At 39.9% G+C, this 19,956-nt stretch overlaps 1 protein-coding gene across 4 annotated transcripts in view; it reads left to right on the top strand.

Annotated features, from left to right (window-relative positions):
- LOC108938612 (guanine nucleotide exchange factor VAV2-like) overlaps positions 1 to 19,956 on the top strand; it is a 103,959-nt gene that overhangs the window by 13,871 nt on the left and 70,132 nt on the right. For all 4 annotated transcript variants that reach the window (XM_018759357.2, XM_018759355.2, XM_018759356.2 and 1 more), the window contains exon 2: positions 18,102 to 18,218. In XM_018759357.2, coding sequence (XP_018614873.1) covers positions 18,102 to 18,218 — 117 coding nt within the window. The remainder of the gene's footprint in view (positions 1 to 18,101; positions 18,219 to 19,956) is intronic.

Genomic DNA, 19,956 nt, shown 5'->3' with positions numbered 1-19,956 from the left:
TTTGAGAAAAAAAGAACTTTTTGTTTAGTCTCTACCATGCAGGTATTGAACATTTTGGATGTTGTTATATGTATCTCAAAGGTATTGTTTAATTATTATATAGTCATCTCTACAAACTCCATAGATTCTATATTTTGTGTGCCTGTTGAGTACTGCTGTGGTACACCTGCTTTATAAATTTGTTTTGCAGAAGTACAGTTAAGTCCTTAGAGGGTTCAGTGCAGGTTTTTGATTAGCACATCCATGGTTGCATAACCTCGAGAGAGAAAGGACCCTGGACAAGCTGTTGGTTTCATTTTATAAAGTGGTCACAACTTCTCTTTTAACAGGATAGAGACGTTGACAGCAACTGGCCTCACCCTGACCTGGCTAGCTCACACCCTGACCGCAGCCTCAGGGGCATCTGTGAGTTTCTGGGATGAGAGCCTCCCTTGTGCTTGTCGGCTGCATGTGGGGTCCGGGGTACGGATCTGCTCTGAGGCGTTATGGCTTTGTCTCAGAACACTGGCTGCTATTGTTGAGCCACCATAATGGAATCCACATTGAGATTATTTGAAAGGGCGGCCCGGCAGACGTCTATTTTAGTCCAGATAATGGGGGAAAAATATAAATGGGTGAAGGGCTGTATATCCATGATGAATTTCCTGCATTGCCAGCCCTTTCCTCTACCCCAACCCTACAGTCCCTATAAGTAGTAGAGGGAGTGAGAGGCCCGCAGGAAGCAGGTGGTTTGGTTGGGACACAAAACCAGCCTGTTCCTGACTAGTTTTAGGCCTGAGAAACAGCTGATGTCCTGCATCATCACCACAGCACTTGATTACATTTTCTGGATCGATGAGCTGCATTCAATGAAAGTCCAAGGCAATATGGATTTCAGAGAGCTGAGACGGTGAATGTAAGAAGTGTGGGGAGGACTGAGAACAGGTGCTGTAATGACAAATTCCCACCTAATACAGTGTGGAGAACTTGAGTTTCCAATGGACTCTTGGTTCCTGCCACACAAGGGGGATTGTGTTCTGACACCTGACAAAGTTAATGATTTTGCAACAAGTAAAGTTTTGTTTATGCAAATGAATTTATGTGAAATTAATGTTTTTGCACTTTGCACAATAATGTTTCACATTTTTACATTGACATATCATTTTTGTCTGATTATTTTCTGCAATTCATACCCTTTGGTGGAGTGATACGTATGAACTGATTTTTGTTCTCGTGTGTGTGCGAGTATGTTCTCCATTCATTGAAAATAATGATTACAAAAGGAAGTGCTATTATTAGACTGGAGGCCGACTCAGAAAATAATGTAGAATTTCTTTTGTCATAGGAAAACGGTATATACAGTTCGGTGGCTCACCATTGTTTTTTATTAGAGAAGAATTGTTACCCTGCTTCTTCTTTTGAGCAGGAAGTTGTCCTTTGATAGGACAGATAAGGCAGTAATATGCCTGGTCCTTGGGGGAAGAGTTTGATTTCAGTCAGTGCTTTTATTGATCAAGGAAGCCAAGTTGCGACCCCAGAATGAGAATAATGATGCAACTCAGTTTTTACCTGATGAATCTTTCATGGGTCAGGGGCGCACGACAGGTTGACACAATGGGCGTGATCAGTGTTCCTTGTTGATTCAGTCTGCCTTAGCACCAGTTCATTAGATCTGCTGTAGGAATTTTTGCTCTGGGTTTGAGTTAGACCTGGAGAAACAATGCAGGGAGCAGAATTTCTCAAGCATTGTTGGTTCAGCTGTGTAGGGCGACGAAGAAAGGTCACCATGAAGCTTTTGCTACTGTGCAGTTTTTATCATATATTCTCTGCCTTCCCTCTGTGGTACAACATGTGAATTGGCATTTGTCCACATTAAACCCCAAGAATCCTGGATTCCCCATAATGCACAGCGAGGACTATGAAACAAGTTTAGCAGTGGGGTGAGGCTTGTATTTTTTTTTTTTTTTTTTTTTTTGCTGTGCCTAATGGCTACTTGACACCAGCTAACGGTCCGACTCTTTATTTTTTTCATTCTAAAAATAGCTAGCGCATGAAGGGAAGGAAGTGGGAGAGAACAGGGGGCCTGAGTCGGGAAAGGAGCAGAGGGTAAAATGATGAAATGGCCAAGACGTCCAGACATCCGCTGACTGTCTCCAGGGGAAGCTGTGATGGCGAACACCGTGGCGATGATCCCAGCTAAAGCTGTGGTAGGAGTTGCTGGGCCTGTGGAGAAAGTGACTCCATGACTGCGGTCACAGGGTTGCCCTCTAAGAACTGTTTTGGCTGATGACCTAACCTTGCCTTAGCCTGTTAAATTCTGAGCTTTCAGTCCAGAACAATGTGAACAAAATGCATAGAATATCAGTCTTATGCAGAGCAGACAGAATTAAATAGGTTTTAACAAATTTTTTGTTATTGTTCTTTTTAAAACAAGGCCGTGTGAAAAGAATGCAACTACCTTCCCTAATTTTGGGCTTTGTTTATAAATTCTTATAGTTCTGCAAAGCATGGTACAATGCATGTATAAATTAGTCTTGTAAATTTGTATACATTCCTCACTAGGACTACATCTTTTTATTTGGATTTTCATTGTGTCTCCTCAAAGCGACAAAACAGTGGGAACGCAAATGAATATGAAAGCTCTGCATCCCTATAAAATAATGTCCAGTGTGCCACTTCAGAGGGAAAATGTGTCTATGGAGTTCATTGTCTGAAAACCCATTATCCTTCAGCAAATGTGCAAATAAATTGATAACCAAGTATCTTCAATCAATATTCAGTACTTGGTTTTCATTAGAACCTCTTACTTGTAAAAAGCCTGTGACTGCTGAGCTTTAAAGAGAACCAGCTGAGGGGAAATGTTAGTGACGCCCCAGTTAATAATACAACAATAGTGGTATTCTTGTAATTACATGTCTGTTACTGCTGTGGGATGAAACATCAGATCGCTGTCACACCTCTGACAACTTCACAGTGCTTAAATGGCTCTCTCTCTCACACATGCATGCGTGCACTCACACACACACACACACACACACAAACGCGCACACACACAGTAAAAATGCACAGTGTAATATCAGGTGTCTACCAGAAAACATTTCCGTGATACCAGGTTATCTGAGGGGGATGACCTTTGTATGTGTATTGTTCATTGTGAATTAATTTCATTGACTTTTCATTTGAAGGCAAAGTCCAAAATGTATTAATTTACACAATGTGTCACACTTTAAGAAAATGTTTGTAGCAGATAATTTTATAGACTAAAGTACACACACATAAAGTAATTTAGTTAAATGTGAAGAAAATTAGGCATATCGCATTTGTGAATCGCCCTGTCCTGCGTCTCTGTGAAGCTTTATGTGATGTTGCATTTTGGAAGGGCATCACGTCCACTGAAGAGTGACCATTAAAAGTGCATTACCATATTTATTCCTTATTTTGTGAGTGGGGTATCTGTTCCGCATTACAGTACTGATGTGAAAGATGCTTTGATTAATTTTTTCGCGTTATTCTATGTGCTGAGGTTGAGCTTGTACAGCAGATGTCAAAGGCTCAGTGGCATGTTTTTTTCACATCTGAAGTGAACCTTTACACTGCTCTAATGAGTGTTCTTGGATGAGCTGCAGTTGTACTCTTCTTACATACTTGTCCTAGTGGCTCCCTATGCACTTAAAGCTCTTTGTCCCTTTACAGGGAATGCTCTACAGCTGTCTAAAAATCCAAAATTTTATGTTCATATCTAGACTACTCATGGCAACTATTATACATGTTACATTGATACTTTGGAGTTAATTGATCCAGGGTATGCTCTACTTGGCCTTGTACCCTTTGATTCTGGGATATGCTCTGCACCACAGTGACCCTGATTTGGAGAGGCAGTTAGTGAGTGAGGTATGTTTTATAACTTACAAGTAGGACTTGGTTTTGCTGTTGGTCCTCTCAGGTAGCATGCTCTGGCTTTTGGTCTAGAAGGGTATATACTGTTGGTCTAGAAGCAGCGTAGGAGATTTCCATTACATTTACATTTATCTTTCGCTTTTCTCCAAAGCACTTTACACCTTCTTACAATTATTAGCTCATTTTTACAGTTGCGTAATTTTTTACTGAAACAATTTAAGGTAAGTATCTTGCTCCGGCGTAATTACAGCTGGAGGTGAGATTCAAACCTACTTTTTGCCCATATTCACTTCTAGTCCTCTAGAATCTCGGTGGAGCAGATGCTGTGCTGTGAGCAGCAACATTAAGAGAAAGAAAGCATGTCACCCATGCAGAATTTGATATTCTCACCACGCAGTTAAGCCGGTGCCTGCTGTGTGGCGGGTCTGTGGTTCGAGCCCTGCTTGGGGTGTCTTGTGATGTCTTGTGATGGACTGGTGTCCCATCCTGGGTGTGTCCCCTCCCTCTTTGGCCTTGCACCCTGTGTTGCTGGGTTAGACTCCGGCTCGCCCTGACCCCACTCGGGACAAGCGGTTGTTGACAATGAATGGATGAACCACAGAAGGCTACCATGATGCAACAGGAATGCAGCCCTAAAGTTTAATACATTTTGATGTTTTTTTTTTTTTTTTCCAGCAGACTAGTCACTAAAAAGGGTTTCAAAGCAGAACAGGCTTTTACTGATACCTTCCATGTAACTGAGGATACAGAAACTCAGAAGTGTCCTTGCAAATATTCTCAAGGCATCCGTTTCCTCAACATGCAAGATGCAAAAACTTTACTTTTATTTTCCTGGACTATGCTGAGCTATAGCAGTCTCATAAAACACCAGCAGTATTTCGCTTGAATAGGCCACTGGTGCAAAGCTGTATTTGGCAGGTGGTCTTTTGGCTGTGGAGTGCTTCTGTGTTTGTCAGGAACTGGGCGGGGCCACCCAGCCACTTTGAGAGAAACCCGGAGTTCTGTTGTGAAGGAGCCCAAGAAATACATTGGTGCCCAAAATAAATGCAAGGTGTTCGCACCCAGAACCTCGCAGCCACAATTTTGTGGCGCCGAACCTAAAGAGAGAAAGAAAAAAAAAAATCTGAAATTAGATATCATATTAAAGGTTGGATGAAAGAGGTAGCCTTTTAAAAACATGTCTTCAAAAAATATATGCATGTTCTGTAACCCCTAGTTTAGAAAAAGATGCCATTTGGCATCAAGATCTTACAAATCATTACACTGTTACAGATAATTAACAGGTTATGTGTTATCTACCTGGGTAGAAATCCAAAGGTGGCAAGCAATGTCGATGACCAAATTGCTGCTTTTAAAATATTCTTTGTTCTGGAAACATGACTAAAGGTTGAGTGATTCTGTAATTGTATAAAGATAATCCTTTGAGTACTAAAGTAACACATTTCCATTTTGCTTTGGATGGACAGACATTTGTGTTTGTTCATTCAATTCAGTGTTTATTCATTATTTTATATTCTGTTATTTTAGCAATTTGCAGGTGATGTACATTTATGTGACTGGTCCTTAGGGGCTAATCACTAGCTCCTTTTTTTGTCCCTTTTTTCCGTTTTCATCAACTGCCTGTCCTATGCACAGGTGTGGTGTTCCGGAGCCTATCCTGGAAACATTAGGCGTGAATCATGGTACACCCTGGCTAGGATGCCAATCCATTGCAGAGCAATCATACGGTGCAGGCATTTCAGGGTTACCAGTTCACCTAAAACACATGTTTGGACTGTGGGAGGAAACATTCTGAAACATTGTTTGGGGGTCACAGTAGTTGCCCTTTCTGGTCCATGTAGTTTACTGATAGTACCACTTTACCATCAGCAGCTGAGTTCTGACTGAAAAACCACTGATACACCCCAAGAATTTCCTGAATTGAAGAACCGAGTTCTGCAAAACAATGAAAACCAGTAGACTTTGAAATTCCAACTAGGCGCCACTGCTCCAGAGGCCTGGCTTATTGTGGGTTGTTATTCTGCCACCTGCAGATAGATGATTGTCAGAAGAACAAGTATCTTCCGCTGCAAGAATTGGATTCTCTCTCTCTCTCTCTCCTAAATAACACACAGAAAGCTGTTTAGAATCGTAAACTGGTCTTATCAGAGTTTGCGCAATTCCCTTCTTCTTTTGTCAGTTTGTATGTAACACTCTCAATGTCAACAGAACCAGAACCGAGATCCTTTTATAGTGCTAGGCTGCTACACGTAATATATTTCACTTGCCCTGGATTTGTGATGTAACATCTAATTTCCATTCGTAGCTATTATTAGGTCATTCGTAACACTGACTGGTGCTGTGATCTTTAGAAACAATTGGCTGTTCTTTAATATGGTATACAACGAACATCCTAAGTTTTAGCTATTTGTTTGTGTATATGCGTGCGCGCGCACACACAGACACACACCTTGTGGTATATAAATGCATGTACGTAGACAAGACAATAGTAGTACATGCATTAAGCATGTATATGAAAAGCATGCTGTTTTCAAGGTTCCTCTGTGATCATCCTAGCACTGTGTTTGTTGCATCTTACACCCAGCGTGTTCAGGATCAGAAACAAGGCTCAGGGAAAGGTGTCAGGCACAGGCCCGGTGAAGTTAGTATTTTAATTGCTCAAATTTATCTTGTCATTACAGCCTGGTAGCCTGCTCACCAAATGGTGAAATCTTGGTTTTTATAAAACTGGCAGTGTAGGAAGTGTGCAGAGCATGAAGACCAGAGTTTTATACGTCACTTTGCTTGAAACTAACATCATATGATTTTTTTTTTTTTTTTTGACATAGAAACACTTTAAAATATGTGATAAACTGGTTTGCTTTTTCATATTAAGGTTTTTTTGGTTTGTTTTTTTTTTTTTTTTTTAACAATTTGCTTTTAAGAATACCTCTGTGAGAATGGAGCTCTGAAATGCGTAGTGATGAACTGAATTCTCCATCTCAAGTGCCTTTTTTTTTTGTGAGTCATTTTAAGAGTTAAAGTTGTCTCCTCAGGAAACAAACTTCTTTACAATTCAGAGTCTTAACAAATGAAACACAGCCAAAAGCGCATTTTAGAAAAGGCAAAACTAAATAGATTAATAATACTGAGTGACTCTGGTTGAAAGCTTTCTAACTGCAGCAAATTACAGCATCTTGGTTTTACCGACACCCTCTACTTCCACAGACACTCTTAGTTAGTTGAAGTTCAAATTATTAAAATTCTGTGCTTTTACATTCCCTTTTCAGTAAACAAATAAGACTGAAATTTATCACTCTCTTTCCTGTGCCCTCAGTCCATATCAATGATTCCAAGGTCAGAACTGTGATTCGAGTCTTAAATGGACAGATTAGATCATCCAAATGTAGTAAATTGTTCAATTCACAGAATATATACACACATCCACTGTCTGAACTGCTTGTCCCATTCGGGGTCGCGGAGAGCTGGAGCCCAACCTGGCAACACAGGGCGTAAGGCTGGAGGGGGAGGGGACACACCCAGGATGGGACGCCAGTCTGTCGCAAGGCACCCCAAGCGGGACTCGAACCCCAGACCCACCGGAGAGCAGCACCCGGTCCAGCCACTGCGCCACCGCGCCCCCTCACAGAATTCATCTTTTGTCAAATGGCAAAAATAAGTGTTCTTTGGATTGGCTTTTGTTGAATATTCAGAAACACTTTAGAATGATACTTATATTAAAGGAGGAAAACTTCAAATACATATTGTAAGATATTATATTGAAACATGACCTTATACCAGCTGTCTACTATGATCCTGTTCAGGTTTATAAAAAACAAAAGGTGTTGCTCAAATGACTCACCATGTTAATATTTTGCATCAGAATTAAAGATTAAAGTTACCAGTAATTTAGTCTGCAACCAGGTGTAAGAACTCTTGGTCCACATTTAAACTATGAGCACATCCTAAATATATTGCATTTCGTCTCAGATAGTAGTATTGGGTAGTAGATACCAACTGAAGACCAAGTAGGCCTATATTCAAAACAATTTTATGTCATTAATTTTTGGAATTTGAAGAGCAAATTAGAAGTGAATTTCTTTTCACAGCTCTGAATCAGTTTCTACCATCTGGTTTTCTTTCTGGTTCTTTTAATGTACTTTAGATGTTCATGACTGAAGCTGATACATTGTGCACTGGCCACGGGTGCACCTGATGATGAATTCTGTATTATTCAAGACCTGACAATAGTGAATAACTGCATTATCTGCTCTTCTGTATTGAATACATGGATAATTACTTGACAAATTTGTATGCTTCATTATGTGTATGTTTGATTACATACTAATTGTCTGATAAATATAATATTCAGCCTGACACTTGTGTAGTGTTCTTCATTCATAGCTATACTCTTCATTGTAATTCTCTTTCTACTCATAAGTGTGGACTAAAATACAACAAAGGTAAAACATAATAAATCCTAAAGAGACTGAGTGAAGCTTCAGAGCTGTATCAGTAGAGCTACTTTGAATTTTATTGAAGCTGCTTTGTGTGGAGCTTTCCTTTCAGCCAGTAACAGCAGAGCTTTGATTGGAACAAATGGGCCATTTTGTCTTTCATGTGATCTTCACACATATATTGCCTTCAGCACAGAAACATATGGAATTCTAAAGCCTAACGGAAGCAACGCATTTCTTCAGTTAACACTGTGAAGATGGGGGGAAAAAAAGGGGTGTAAAAACAACTGGTGCATATTAAATCAGCACTGCTGCCACCCCCTGTGGAGTCTTTGCAGCCTTTACACTGCTCTTCTGCGGCTGTCAGCGTCATCGGAATGGCATGTGTGATACAATGAGAAGTTCGAGGAGATCACCATCTCTGACCTTGGTCTGCATTGAATAGCTCTGTTCTTGAGTGGCACAGGCAGGATAAAACATGGGATTTTGATCACTTCAGTAAGAATACGTTTATTTGAAAAACTGTTCTCTGTGGGCCAAGCTACTTTACTTTTAATCTCCACCTCGGGTTCCCAGTGGGCGAAACCTCAACCGCGTGTGCACATGCTGTCTTGAGACTTTTTTGAGCACATGCCTACAGAACAGTAAAAATGGGAGCATTTTAAGATTTAAACCATGATCCCTTCTTATATGGCATAGTTTATTTAGCCTACACAAGTTTGTAATCATGTTGATGATATCACTCCCCCTGGAGTAAAAGCACAAGTTTGATTCGCTTTAGAAAACTAGGGAGCTTGAGTATGTTACTCAGCATCATAAGTTCCTCTTTTCTCTGGGTATTTTGCAGGCCTCAGATGCTCAAGGCACTTTTTCAACTGGCTTAATCTGTTTAGATCCCATTTTATTGATAATGCTCAGTAATAACTCATACTTTTTGGTGAAATTTATCTCTGTTAAGTTACTTTTTGTACTTAGTTACTTTGGGGTGGGACCACTGTAAGCTGGTCTGTATGAAGTCTTTCACGCTGGAGAAGATGGTCTATGTTGTTTGTTCAGAAGATGTGAGGTCTTCAAATTCCAAGTTCCCTAGGCCTGTGATGATTTTTATTTATTTATTTTTGTTAAATGAGACGAATGAACCAAATTCCATGACAGGACTGTCATACCAAAGAGTTTTTATGTTGAGTGGTTCACTTTTGGGAGTTAACACTGCTGTAACACTAAAGATGTAGAGGGTGGGCGGCGCAGTGACACAGCAAGTAGCACTGCTGTCTCACAGCGCCTGGGTGATACTAGAGGGGCATGTTCTCCTTGTGTCTGTGTGGGTTTCCTCCGGGTGCTCTGGTTTCCTCCCACAGTCCAAAGACATTCTGTTGAGGTTCCCCCATAGTGTGTAAGTGACAGAGTATGTTCCACTGATGTATGGATGAGTGACCCAAAGTCAGTCACCTTGGTGAATAAGGTGTGTGGGCTGAAAACACTACATAGAGTTCATTGGAAGTCGCTTTGGAGAGAAGGGTCTGCTAAATATTTAAATGTAAATTTAAATTGATGATGTGATGCTCCCACCACAACTGGAACTGACTAATCCCCAAGTCTGTGTAGGCATTTCCTTAAAACGATTTACCAAATATAAAATGGGATTTAAATGTTGCCTCACCATTGCCTGCAGAAGATCTGGCATGCACATACACTGTAGCTGTAACCACTGAATAAAAGGTTATTTTCATTAAAAACACAGATTTTGTGTGACAAAATTAACCATTCCACATGGTCCTTTATTAATAGAGTATACAGGCTGTAACATTTAAAAAAAATCTATTTCTCTTATAACTCCTCTAATACAGATTACCTACGGTAGCGGGAAGTTGATAGGTCTTGTTCCATGCGAAATAGCTGCCCATGAGCATTATGTACATAGCATTTGGAAGGGAAGACTTTTCTGTTTTGACTTTAGTAATACACTGTAGCCTGTGTTGTTAAGACTTCTTGATCTCAGCAGCAGTGTATTTACTGCAGCCCTGTAACATCGTGCGAACTGTGAAGGCTCATAGAGCACATTTTTAACTCCTGGTCTTTATCTCAGTGCACGATGATGCCATTAATGTGTTATGTATTTGCTGGTGGGAAGACCGAAATAAAGAGCGTAATGGATAATGTGCAACTTGTTAATATTGACTTTGCTGTCTTCCCTGCCTCTTTGGTATTCTGTGGATAAAGATTCACTGAAATGGTCATTGTTTAGATGCTGAAGGGACACACATTCTTCTGAGCAAACCCAGCTAGCTGAACAGGAAGTGAGTGCTAAGTGGATGACAATGAGCTTGGGATGGGAGATAGTATGAAGGACTCTGAGGGCTTTTTACTGTGATGGTACCATACTGTCTACACATAGCTGCTGACAATGAGGGGTTGATCTGCTTATTATTGCTGAAGAAAAAAACATTATTTGTATAGCAGAAGTGCAGAGCAAGTTGATAGAAATCCAACAACTGACTGCTTATCTCACATTTTTATTCACAGCCCCTCAAAATGTGATTGAAAACAGTAGACCTTGGCAGAAAGTGGTTTGGTTTTCATGGGGAGGATTGTCTTTGTGGTGGCACAGCCAGAAACAGTGGCTTTATCACATTAGTGAGCCATGTATTCCAGTGGCTCCGCACTGGGGAGAGCAGAGTGAGGAAAATACAGCTGCATGTGGCAAGCTCTTTTTTATTGAGATCTGTCACAAGATTGATGAAACTGTGGCGGGTTTCTGTTACCCACAGTGGAACGTACATTGGAGGCTTGTTATGGGGGAGCAGATGTATTGAGGGTGGGTGCTGTGATGGGAGACGCATAGAAATGCTTAAAAATGTATGGCTCTGGATTGATCTGTGTTGATTCCCCATCTCATAATTTAAGAAATATTAAAACTTTTTTTTTTTATTTTATTTTATTTTATTTAAAAAAAAGCGTTGCTGTTTCAGTGTAATTTATCATTTAGCTATGAGTATTTCTTTCTGTGGCCAGGGGCACTTCTGGTGCTGTTTACAATGTAATAATATATGGCTCATGAATATACAATGGAGTTTATACAGTAATCTGAAAAGATTTAAAGGAATTAATATAAATTGTTTCAGTTTGTACAAGGACCTTATGCCAAGGTGTTTATTTCACAATGGCCTTATTTAGACTTTTTCAAATTATAAATTAATTACATACACAACGTGAAAAGCCACAGCAATTCCCTGAGAAATCAATAATTAATTAAGGGTTGTATTTTTGTCATATGTCGGCTTAAATATTGATTTCGTTCCAAACAACGTTGTAGCAGTGGCCTTAGAGGCTATTTTTTCTCCTGTTTTATGTGATGTGTAAGAACATATATTTTGAAATGCAGAAAAAAAAAATGAAGCCACTTTTTTCACATTACTGGGGTGATTGATACTAGTCTTCATTAGACATGTTCTTAAGTATTTTTGACTAATGATGGAGGGACTGACTTTGTTTGCACCAGTAGGTACTGTAGTTAACATTAATGAAGTGGGTCCAAACCCCACTCTGCATTTGTGCTATAGTACCCTTGACCAAAGTACTTAACACTGTATCGCTCCAGGTAACTGTCGAGCTGTATAAAGGTATCAGACGCTGCAACACACTTTGGATAAATGTTTCAGTTGAGCAACACAAACTGTAGCAAGAACAAGAATGACAGAGACTCATGGAAAATACACAAGTGATTTTTAGAAAATTGGAACATTCCAAATGCCACTGAAGCGCTTTGATTTTATTTTTTTCCCCCTTTTTCCTGTTGGAAGGTGAAAAGTACAATCCATCATCCCTATATGTCACTCCCCAAGTCCCACTGGCCTTATCATTGAGAAGGAAGGTGGATGTTGATGATGAAGGTCATTTTTTTCTTTTTTTTTTTAGGCAGTACTTGCAGTTTAGTGTCAGCGAAATTAACCCTTGAAGTGTCATTTATATTTTGTTTTCTTATCTGTACTATTCAGTAACAGATATTGAGAAGACGTAATCATACAAGATACCTACAAAACACACAAGACCAGATTGCTTGCTACATTCCAGCCAGAGTCTTATGCTCCTCCACCTCTGGCCACTTGGTGGTCCCACGCATGAGAGGTCCAAAATCAAAAGCATGTTTTTCTCTTCTGGCTCCATCTTGGTGGAGTTATCCCACTTTCTAATTCAGAACCGCTGAATATCTCTCAGCATTCAACAAGGAACTCGGAACAAATCTTTTGGACTTACTTGTCCCTTGATCTCTTTTGTGATCCATAGACATGTACCTCTTCATGTATTTATGGGGTGGGGGGGACCTGTTTGGAGCTTCTTGTGTAATATATGCTGCTTTATACAGTGATATGAGACAAACTGACTGTACTTGAAGAATCACTTGTCTGCATTTGGAGCTCTCCATGTGTTGATGGAATGCACTTTTATGTTGCTTTCTGAGATGTTCATTGCTTTGGAGAAAAGTCATACTAAATGAATAAATTTAAAAGTGTCAGTTTTGACTTTCACTTACATTATTTGTATGTAAGTTTTGCAGAAGTGTTGGCAGGCAATTATAAGACAGAGCAGACTGACAAGTGACTTTTTTTCCATTAAAAAAAAAAAAAACTGGTTAATTTTTGATAGGTTCTTTGAATTCTTTATGGCAGCTGTAGATTTATGTTTATTTAGCTGATGTTTTTCTCCAGAGCACACAGAGATTTACCCATTTATACTGCCAGATAATTTTTACAGGAGCAATTTAGAGTAGGTACTGTTCTCAAAGGTAGCAGCTTTAACCCCTGTGCTACTAGCTGTGTCATTCTAATGTTTAATTGAATGCTAAAATTAATTTTGATTGTGGTGTTATGTACTGCCTGCATTGGTTTAAATTTAGCATATAGTTTTAAGCTTTAGAATGGTGTTTAAATTGGGACCTGAGATTGTTCTTTTCTTGCTATGTGTGTAAAAAAAAAAAAAAAAAAAAATGCTGTTACTGCTGTATGGTTCATGGATGATCAGTGAACTTCCAGCAGCTTGCCACAGCAGCATGACATCATCAGAGCAACACCTGACTCCACACACTACTGTTTTCTACTCTGTTTCCGTTCGTCTGTCATGCACTGTGGCCATGGGCCTGGGGTATGGGGGGAGGGGGGTTGCAAGTGTTTGCTGCGAGCAAATGCAGTGTGGCTTTTGACAGCAAGATTTAGTATTTCTGATCCCCGCATCTGCTACTCGAGCTTCTCAGCTGGGAAAATAAGCTTTGCCGTCTCATTTTCTGAACAAAGTACAGTTCTTAACTTGATGACTTTTTGATGTTGGGCGATGCCACAGGGTTATGGAAGTTAATTGAATTGGCACCTAAGGCTTTAAAAGAAAGCAAATGGGGTGAACTAGAAGCTTGGTGTCAGGTTGGGAAGAGCTTCTGTGAGCTCTTGCGGGTAGCTGATATACCTGCTGACTTAAATGAGAACTGCCTTTTCACAACACTGAATACCTACCTTACCCTTACATTATAGGGGCAGGAAACTTTTTTTTCTTTTCTTTTAGGAGTGTCCAAAATAACACTTTTAAATTGATTAAGGCTAGTTCTCCATCATATTTAATTACTAGGGTAACTTTATTTGGCTTCATACAAGATACGTACAAACATACGACTTTGATATATTAAAATTCTATACTGCTGGAACACAGTGGTCCTCAGAATGTCTCAGTGGTTTGCAGTTTGAATGCAGGCATCATGCTGGTTTTAGAGGAGCAAGGGTACTATTTTAAATCGCCTGAAAAGTGGCTGACAGTGGACAGCATGGGGAGTGGACAAGACTGATGTTCTTCTCTGGGCCCTTGTCCATTATCATAAATAACTGTGCCGTTGAAAGAGCTTGTTTGTCATGCTCTCTGTGGCAAATCACGCACAATCCACAGTCGAACAACTATCAGAGTGTGTAGTAGCCCAAAAGGTTTTGCTGAGTCTCATTGATTATGAAGTCTTGCTCATTAGCTTTAGTCCTTTAGCTTGCCATAGTTCAGTTAAAAAAAAAAAAAAAAAAAAATTCCATATGGAGGGATATAAAAAGAACACATGTAAGATCAACCAGTTAGAACTGATTTATGAATTGTCAATTTTTCTAGAGATATTAGAGTAATTTCAAGATTCATCATGCATGTCCCAGTTCATTTTTCAGGAGCGGTGTGTACTTGTTCTGTCAGCTGAAATATAGAAAGTAAACGGTGCTTTGGGTGTTCTGGCCTCCTGGACCCCATGGGACAAGTTAGAGAGATGAAATAAAATGATTAATCTACGTACAAATTGTTACCTCTCATTCTGTAGCCATAAAATCTTTTACTGAAACCCTCATTGTGTAAAGTCAAGCTGATTTACGTAATTTGCTTTAGCGAAGAATAGTTTCAGTAAAAGAGCATCACTCATCTAATGCAATAGATTCATTTCTCCAATTAAATGCTGTGCACTCACACAGAACCATTGCCCACTGTGTCACTTTCTGGTGATAAAATACAAACCATTTGTGGGTTCAAGGCTGCAAATTATTTGTTTGTTCTTCCCAGCAAATGTCACATTAGTACTCAGTTATCAGTGTGCTGCTTGAAGTCTATGAAATAATTTTCCGCATCACATGGTCCTGAACTCCTCTTTTTGCCTGCCCAGGAATTTCTGCTGACCTGACCACATATCCTTCATACGAACAAGCTAAATTCTCAACAAAAATTACAAGGGCATAATATTGATGGGTTGCATTAGTCTTTTCCTTTCATAAAAGAACACAAGGGAATTTATGTTGACCTACTTAAAACTGAATGTAGGACATATGTTGTATAAAGCACCACAGTGGCAAAGAGTACCTCACTGCCTGGGCTGCAGGTTGGAATCTAGCTCTTGTCAGTGCAGATTTTGAATGTTCATAATCCAAAAACACTTGTCGTAGAAAGTAATGGTAAACCATGTCCATACTGTCCCCCAACCTTCAAAACCATGGTCACCAAGTCAGCTTCACCTCAGTGGCAATACCCAATATTGTATTAAAGGCAAATACACTGTTTCCAGAGGAAGAAGGTTTGAGGCCAGAAGCATGGCACTTAAGGTCATCGACAAATCCACAGGGTTACAGTGCCTCGTAAGTTCTCTGTCCACCCTCCAACTCTTCCATTATACCTCCAGAGGTGCCAGTAATGGCCTTTAAATTAGACCCTGTGCAACATCTTGTCACTATAATGTAATTAAAACAACCACAGCCGATCGAGTGTTCTCCACGCGTAATGAGATTGTCCGATAATGTCAACCAATTTAGCAGCCTGGATACTGGAGCACAACTCTGTATCAAGTGGGATCTGAATAAACACTATGTTTTACGGTGTTCTCTACATACTTCATGGTCCAATACAGATATCTTCAGGCTGAAAAACAGTTCAACGTTGGGGCAACAGGTAGCCATAATTTTGTTACACTGTTTCCATGTTCATTTCATGATGTAGTTCTTCTGAAAAAAGGAATTTGGTCAGAACATTCACAAAATACCTTTACGTATGTACAATTTCAAGACACTCTGCCACAGATTAGTTACTAAAAGTTTCCATCCGTAACTTTTTAAAGCAGGTTCCTTTGCATGTTTGAAGACTGCATAATTTTACAATTCAGAAGAGTAACGTTTGTCCCAGGAGCAGCATTCAGGGAGATGCACCACTGTTTATGTACACATAGTCTGATTATAATATTTGGCTGAAAATGAGTGGTGAGTAACAAGTCAAGCCTAGGGCTGCAGGTTCGATGCGTCACGACACAGTGACGAGTGATTCTCTGTTCCGGTCTACTGGAGCGTTGGAGATGGATTAGGGAGGTAGGATGTAGTGGTGATTAATCCAGCCCTAAAGCTTCAGTGCCAGCCCTGTCTGGTGACTTGTGTATTGTTACTAAGGGACACTGGCTTCTCTGGGTACATTATAATATTTTCCATTTATCAGATAGCCCTTCGTGTGACATGTCTTAAGCATTAGAATGCACTGTCAGATGCAGCACAAGTCTCCACCATGCGCTCGGTTTGAGGCCTTAGTCATGATGAGGGTAGGACAGGCAGTCCTGGTAGATGACTGACTGCACCTGGGGACCTGCAGCCCTTATTATGTCTACATATTTTCTGCCTCCGTTATAGAGAAGCCTTCATACTAATTTATTTATACTGGCTATTGAAATGAGCAGAAAGCAGCACAGATGAGGTATTTTAACCCCGGTATTGATAGTATTGCATGATTGTCTGTGAGACTTGAGAGCAGGGAGGTCCTGTCACAGCACCCAAACTGACAGCTTTTCATTACCCACATCGCCATGGTGCCACTCATTCTTCTACTTTCATCCTTCCAGTTGAGCTCCATTTGATTATTTACATTCTAGATGGCAAAAATGAAGAAAATAAAAAATTGCAAACAAAGGGGCCCTTAGAGAATAGTGTGTCTGCTACTGAGAAAGGCTTTCTCTGTTTCTCAGGTTCTAGGTCTGGAGATCAAGGGTGTGTGGGCAAAACCACAATTTATGCTTTGTAATGTGTGGGGGGGGGGGGAAATGGTGTTAAACCTTTGCTGTCAAATTGTGGCTCCTGTACTCAACATAAATAAAGTCAGAAAACGTAGATGGAATTGTCTTGCTCGTGGTGAAGATTAGGGAAAGTCTTTTGAAGCATACAAGTATGAAGGTTTATGAAAGTTTTACAGCATTGTAGTATTTTAAGCTCTTCCTAGTGCTTTTTCATGCTTACATCATCATAGATGAGTGTATGAATTAAAATGGCATAAGAAATTGTATCCACCACACTTGAAAGAGTGGATTTTAGGGTGTGGATTTCCTTGATCCTGTAGAGATGGAGAGTGAGAGGGATATTTTTCTTGCTTTTCCTAGCAAAATGTGTTTAGCTAATTACTCAAGAAAGGTAATGTGAAGCAAACAGAAGATGGTCTCTCTTGTTCAAAGATCATTCAAGAGTTTGTCATGTGTACAGTAAACAGTTTGTTACACTGTACAATGAGATTCTTACTCTGAATCCTCTCAGCAGCCTATGACATAAATAAGAACATAAGAAAAACACAAGGAGAACAGAGGGCATAAATCACAAATTTTCAAAAATTTACTATTAGTGCAAGGTCACAAATTTCAGAAATTATTAAAATTACTATTAGTGCAAAGGTTGTGCTCATCAGCTATTGATTATTTTTTCATTAATGATTTTATTAACTTATTAACTAACAGTAATGGTTCTTTGTCAGGTAAATAATTTTATGATATAGTAAAAGGGAGTGTTCTGAACCATGTACTGTGTCTTCAGCCTTAACCTCAGTCAAGCATAGAAAGCATGACTTAATGTAGTAGAAAAGCTCCTCCACCACTTTGATGTGGCAGATGTATCACTGAGGATGCCGCATATATACCGCTCTACTTCTTTTCTTTTTTTTTTCCCCTTCTTTTTTTGCAGTTAAATATGAGATAATAAAGGCTGATTGTGTGCCCTTTTGTTCTTTATTGCTACCAGTCTTGGAACCATAGAATCATGAATGTAGAGAAATAGAAATATAGTTGATGTCAATTATTTATGTAGAAATTAAAATTTAGGCTGGTTTGTTCTGCTTTTAAGCAAGTGCAATACTTTTTTTCTTTTTTTTAAATGTATGATTAAAAATTAACATGATTTATAGTTCTGTAGGCATGTTTTACTTTAATCTGACCTATTAATTATCTCAAGGGTTTTTTTTTCAGCACAATGATTTCTGTGTTTTTCTCTCCCCTAGTTCCTGTGTTTGAAAAACATTCGGACATTCCTCAAGGTCTGCCATGACAAGTTTGGACTACGAAACAGCGAGCTCTTTGACCCCTTCGACCTCTTCGATGTCCGAGATTTCGGGAAGGTGAGGGCATTTGATCCTTGTAGTAGTATATTTTCTTGTGTGTGTCAAGGTGTTTCTGTCACCATAAAGCTGACATTTATGTCCTTGGTAAACTGCAAGGGTAGAAGGGACAGCAGAAGTTCCTGAATGCATAATTATAAGCAGTTTGTGACCAAAAACAGCCTGTTGCCTTTTTAGTGAGAAGTCGGCACAGTATAGCTGCTATATTAACTATTAAAACACTGTAACACCAGCTCTGATTGCTATTAATAATCTGTTACTTTCTGAGTAAATATTTAAAATGCATCATTAACGCTGTAACAGTTCACTTTGCTCACTTGGAAATGTTTTTGGTCAAGATGAAGAAACTTTGCAATGGGCTGGTATTCTGTTCAGGGTGTGTCGTGTCTTATGCCCTGTGGCAACAGGATAAGCTCTGGACAACTGCAATCCTGCACTGCATAAGAAGATACTAGGATGAACATGAGAGTCAGTGCTTTGACCCTCGAACTGTCTCAGTGCCATGTCAGCCTTCTGTTCTTTCAAAACATAGGGATGTAGATGTAGGGCATAGAAGTGGTTGCGATTATTGAGCAATCATTCTTTCTTCCTTCTCTGGGAAGATCACTTAGTGCACAGGCTTCAAGGAAAGTATACAGCACACTCCACTGAATTGCATTACATTATCTAAAAGCTTCCTTGGCTGCCCAGTGTTTCGGAAAGTCTGCTCTATCATAGGACTGCACTATTTGCTTACAGTCAGAGAGAAAGCACAATGATCACTGGCACTCTGCACGCAAGTCGTAAGATGAGGGAGGATATGGTTACTTAGAATAAGGTTGCTGGAAATGGTATTAAAATTCAAAGTCATTTTAATCACTGTTACACACCTCCATGTGCCAGTTTGTGTGTTGTTCACTCCCAGTTTGAGGTTTGCCATTATTGATTCCCCCCCTTTTAGAGCTAATTTGACCTTCCACGGTCTATTCTTATCAAATTATAAATGGCCTGACTTCAGTTCCTTATCAGAAAGAAAAATGTGTTTATTTCTGTTTTAGCCATAGATTTTAAATGAAATTTCAGATTCTTTTTCGTCTTTGACTGAAAATCACGGCATTGCTCTGTTTTTTTGAGGTAAGCAGCCTCCTCCTCCAGAACGCCAGTGCTCCCCCCTGACTGTAAGCCCATTTTCTGGCTTTGTCACCCAGTTCAAGGCCGTTCACTGCAGCCAACTGTCTCACAACGAATGAGTGAACTGACTAATGGCAAAGGAGCAGGGGGTGAAACATGGAGGATCATGGGATGAAAGGATGTGCTTGACTCGCACTGTCAGGTTTTGACTAGGCTGACAGCTCTGTGGAGCTCTTCAGTCGCATAAGTGTTGACAGGGGTGCTTTAGTTCCCAAACCAACATCCTTCCACGGTGGTAAATGTGCCAGTCCTAAGGAGGGGGTGTTTGGCCTCTATGTTGTGTTTATTAATATTAATCAGAACGGTCTCTCCCCCACTCAACCACTACATTTGCTGCTAATGGGATTCCAGAGTGGCTCATTATGAGCACAGAATGGCAGGTGTCCTCCTGGGTTCCTCAGTCTGCGATGTACTTTCTGACACTAAATATACACATACACTGAGGCTGTAAACCTAACACCGCTGGGTCGGTAAAACACACTCCTGTTCTGCACGAGTTAAAGGCAGCAGGGTTTTCATTCTTAGTGGCGGATCACAGCTGGAAATCAAACGAGAGAAAATCCCACCG

This window comes from Scleropages formosus, chromosome 17 (genome assembly GCF_900964775.1).
Source record: "Scleropages formosus chromosome 17, fSclFor1.1, whole genome shotgun sequence".
NCBI lineage: Eukaryota > Metazoa > Chordata > Actinopteri > Osteoglossiformes > Osteoglossidae > Scleropages > Scleropages formosus.
The sequence above is the reverse complement of the archived record's forward strand: the minus strand, read 5'-3'. Positions and strand labels throughout refer to the sequence as shown.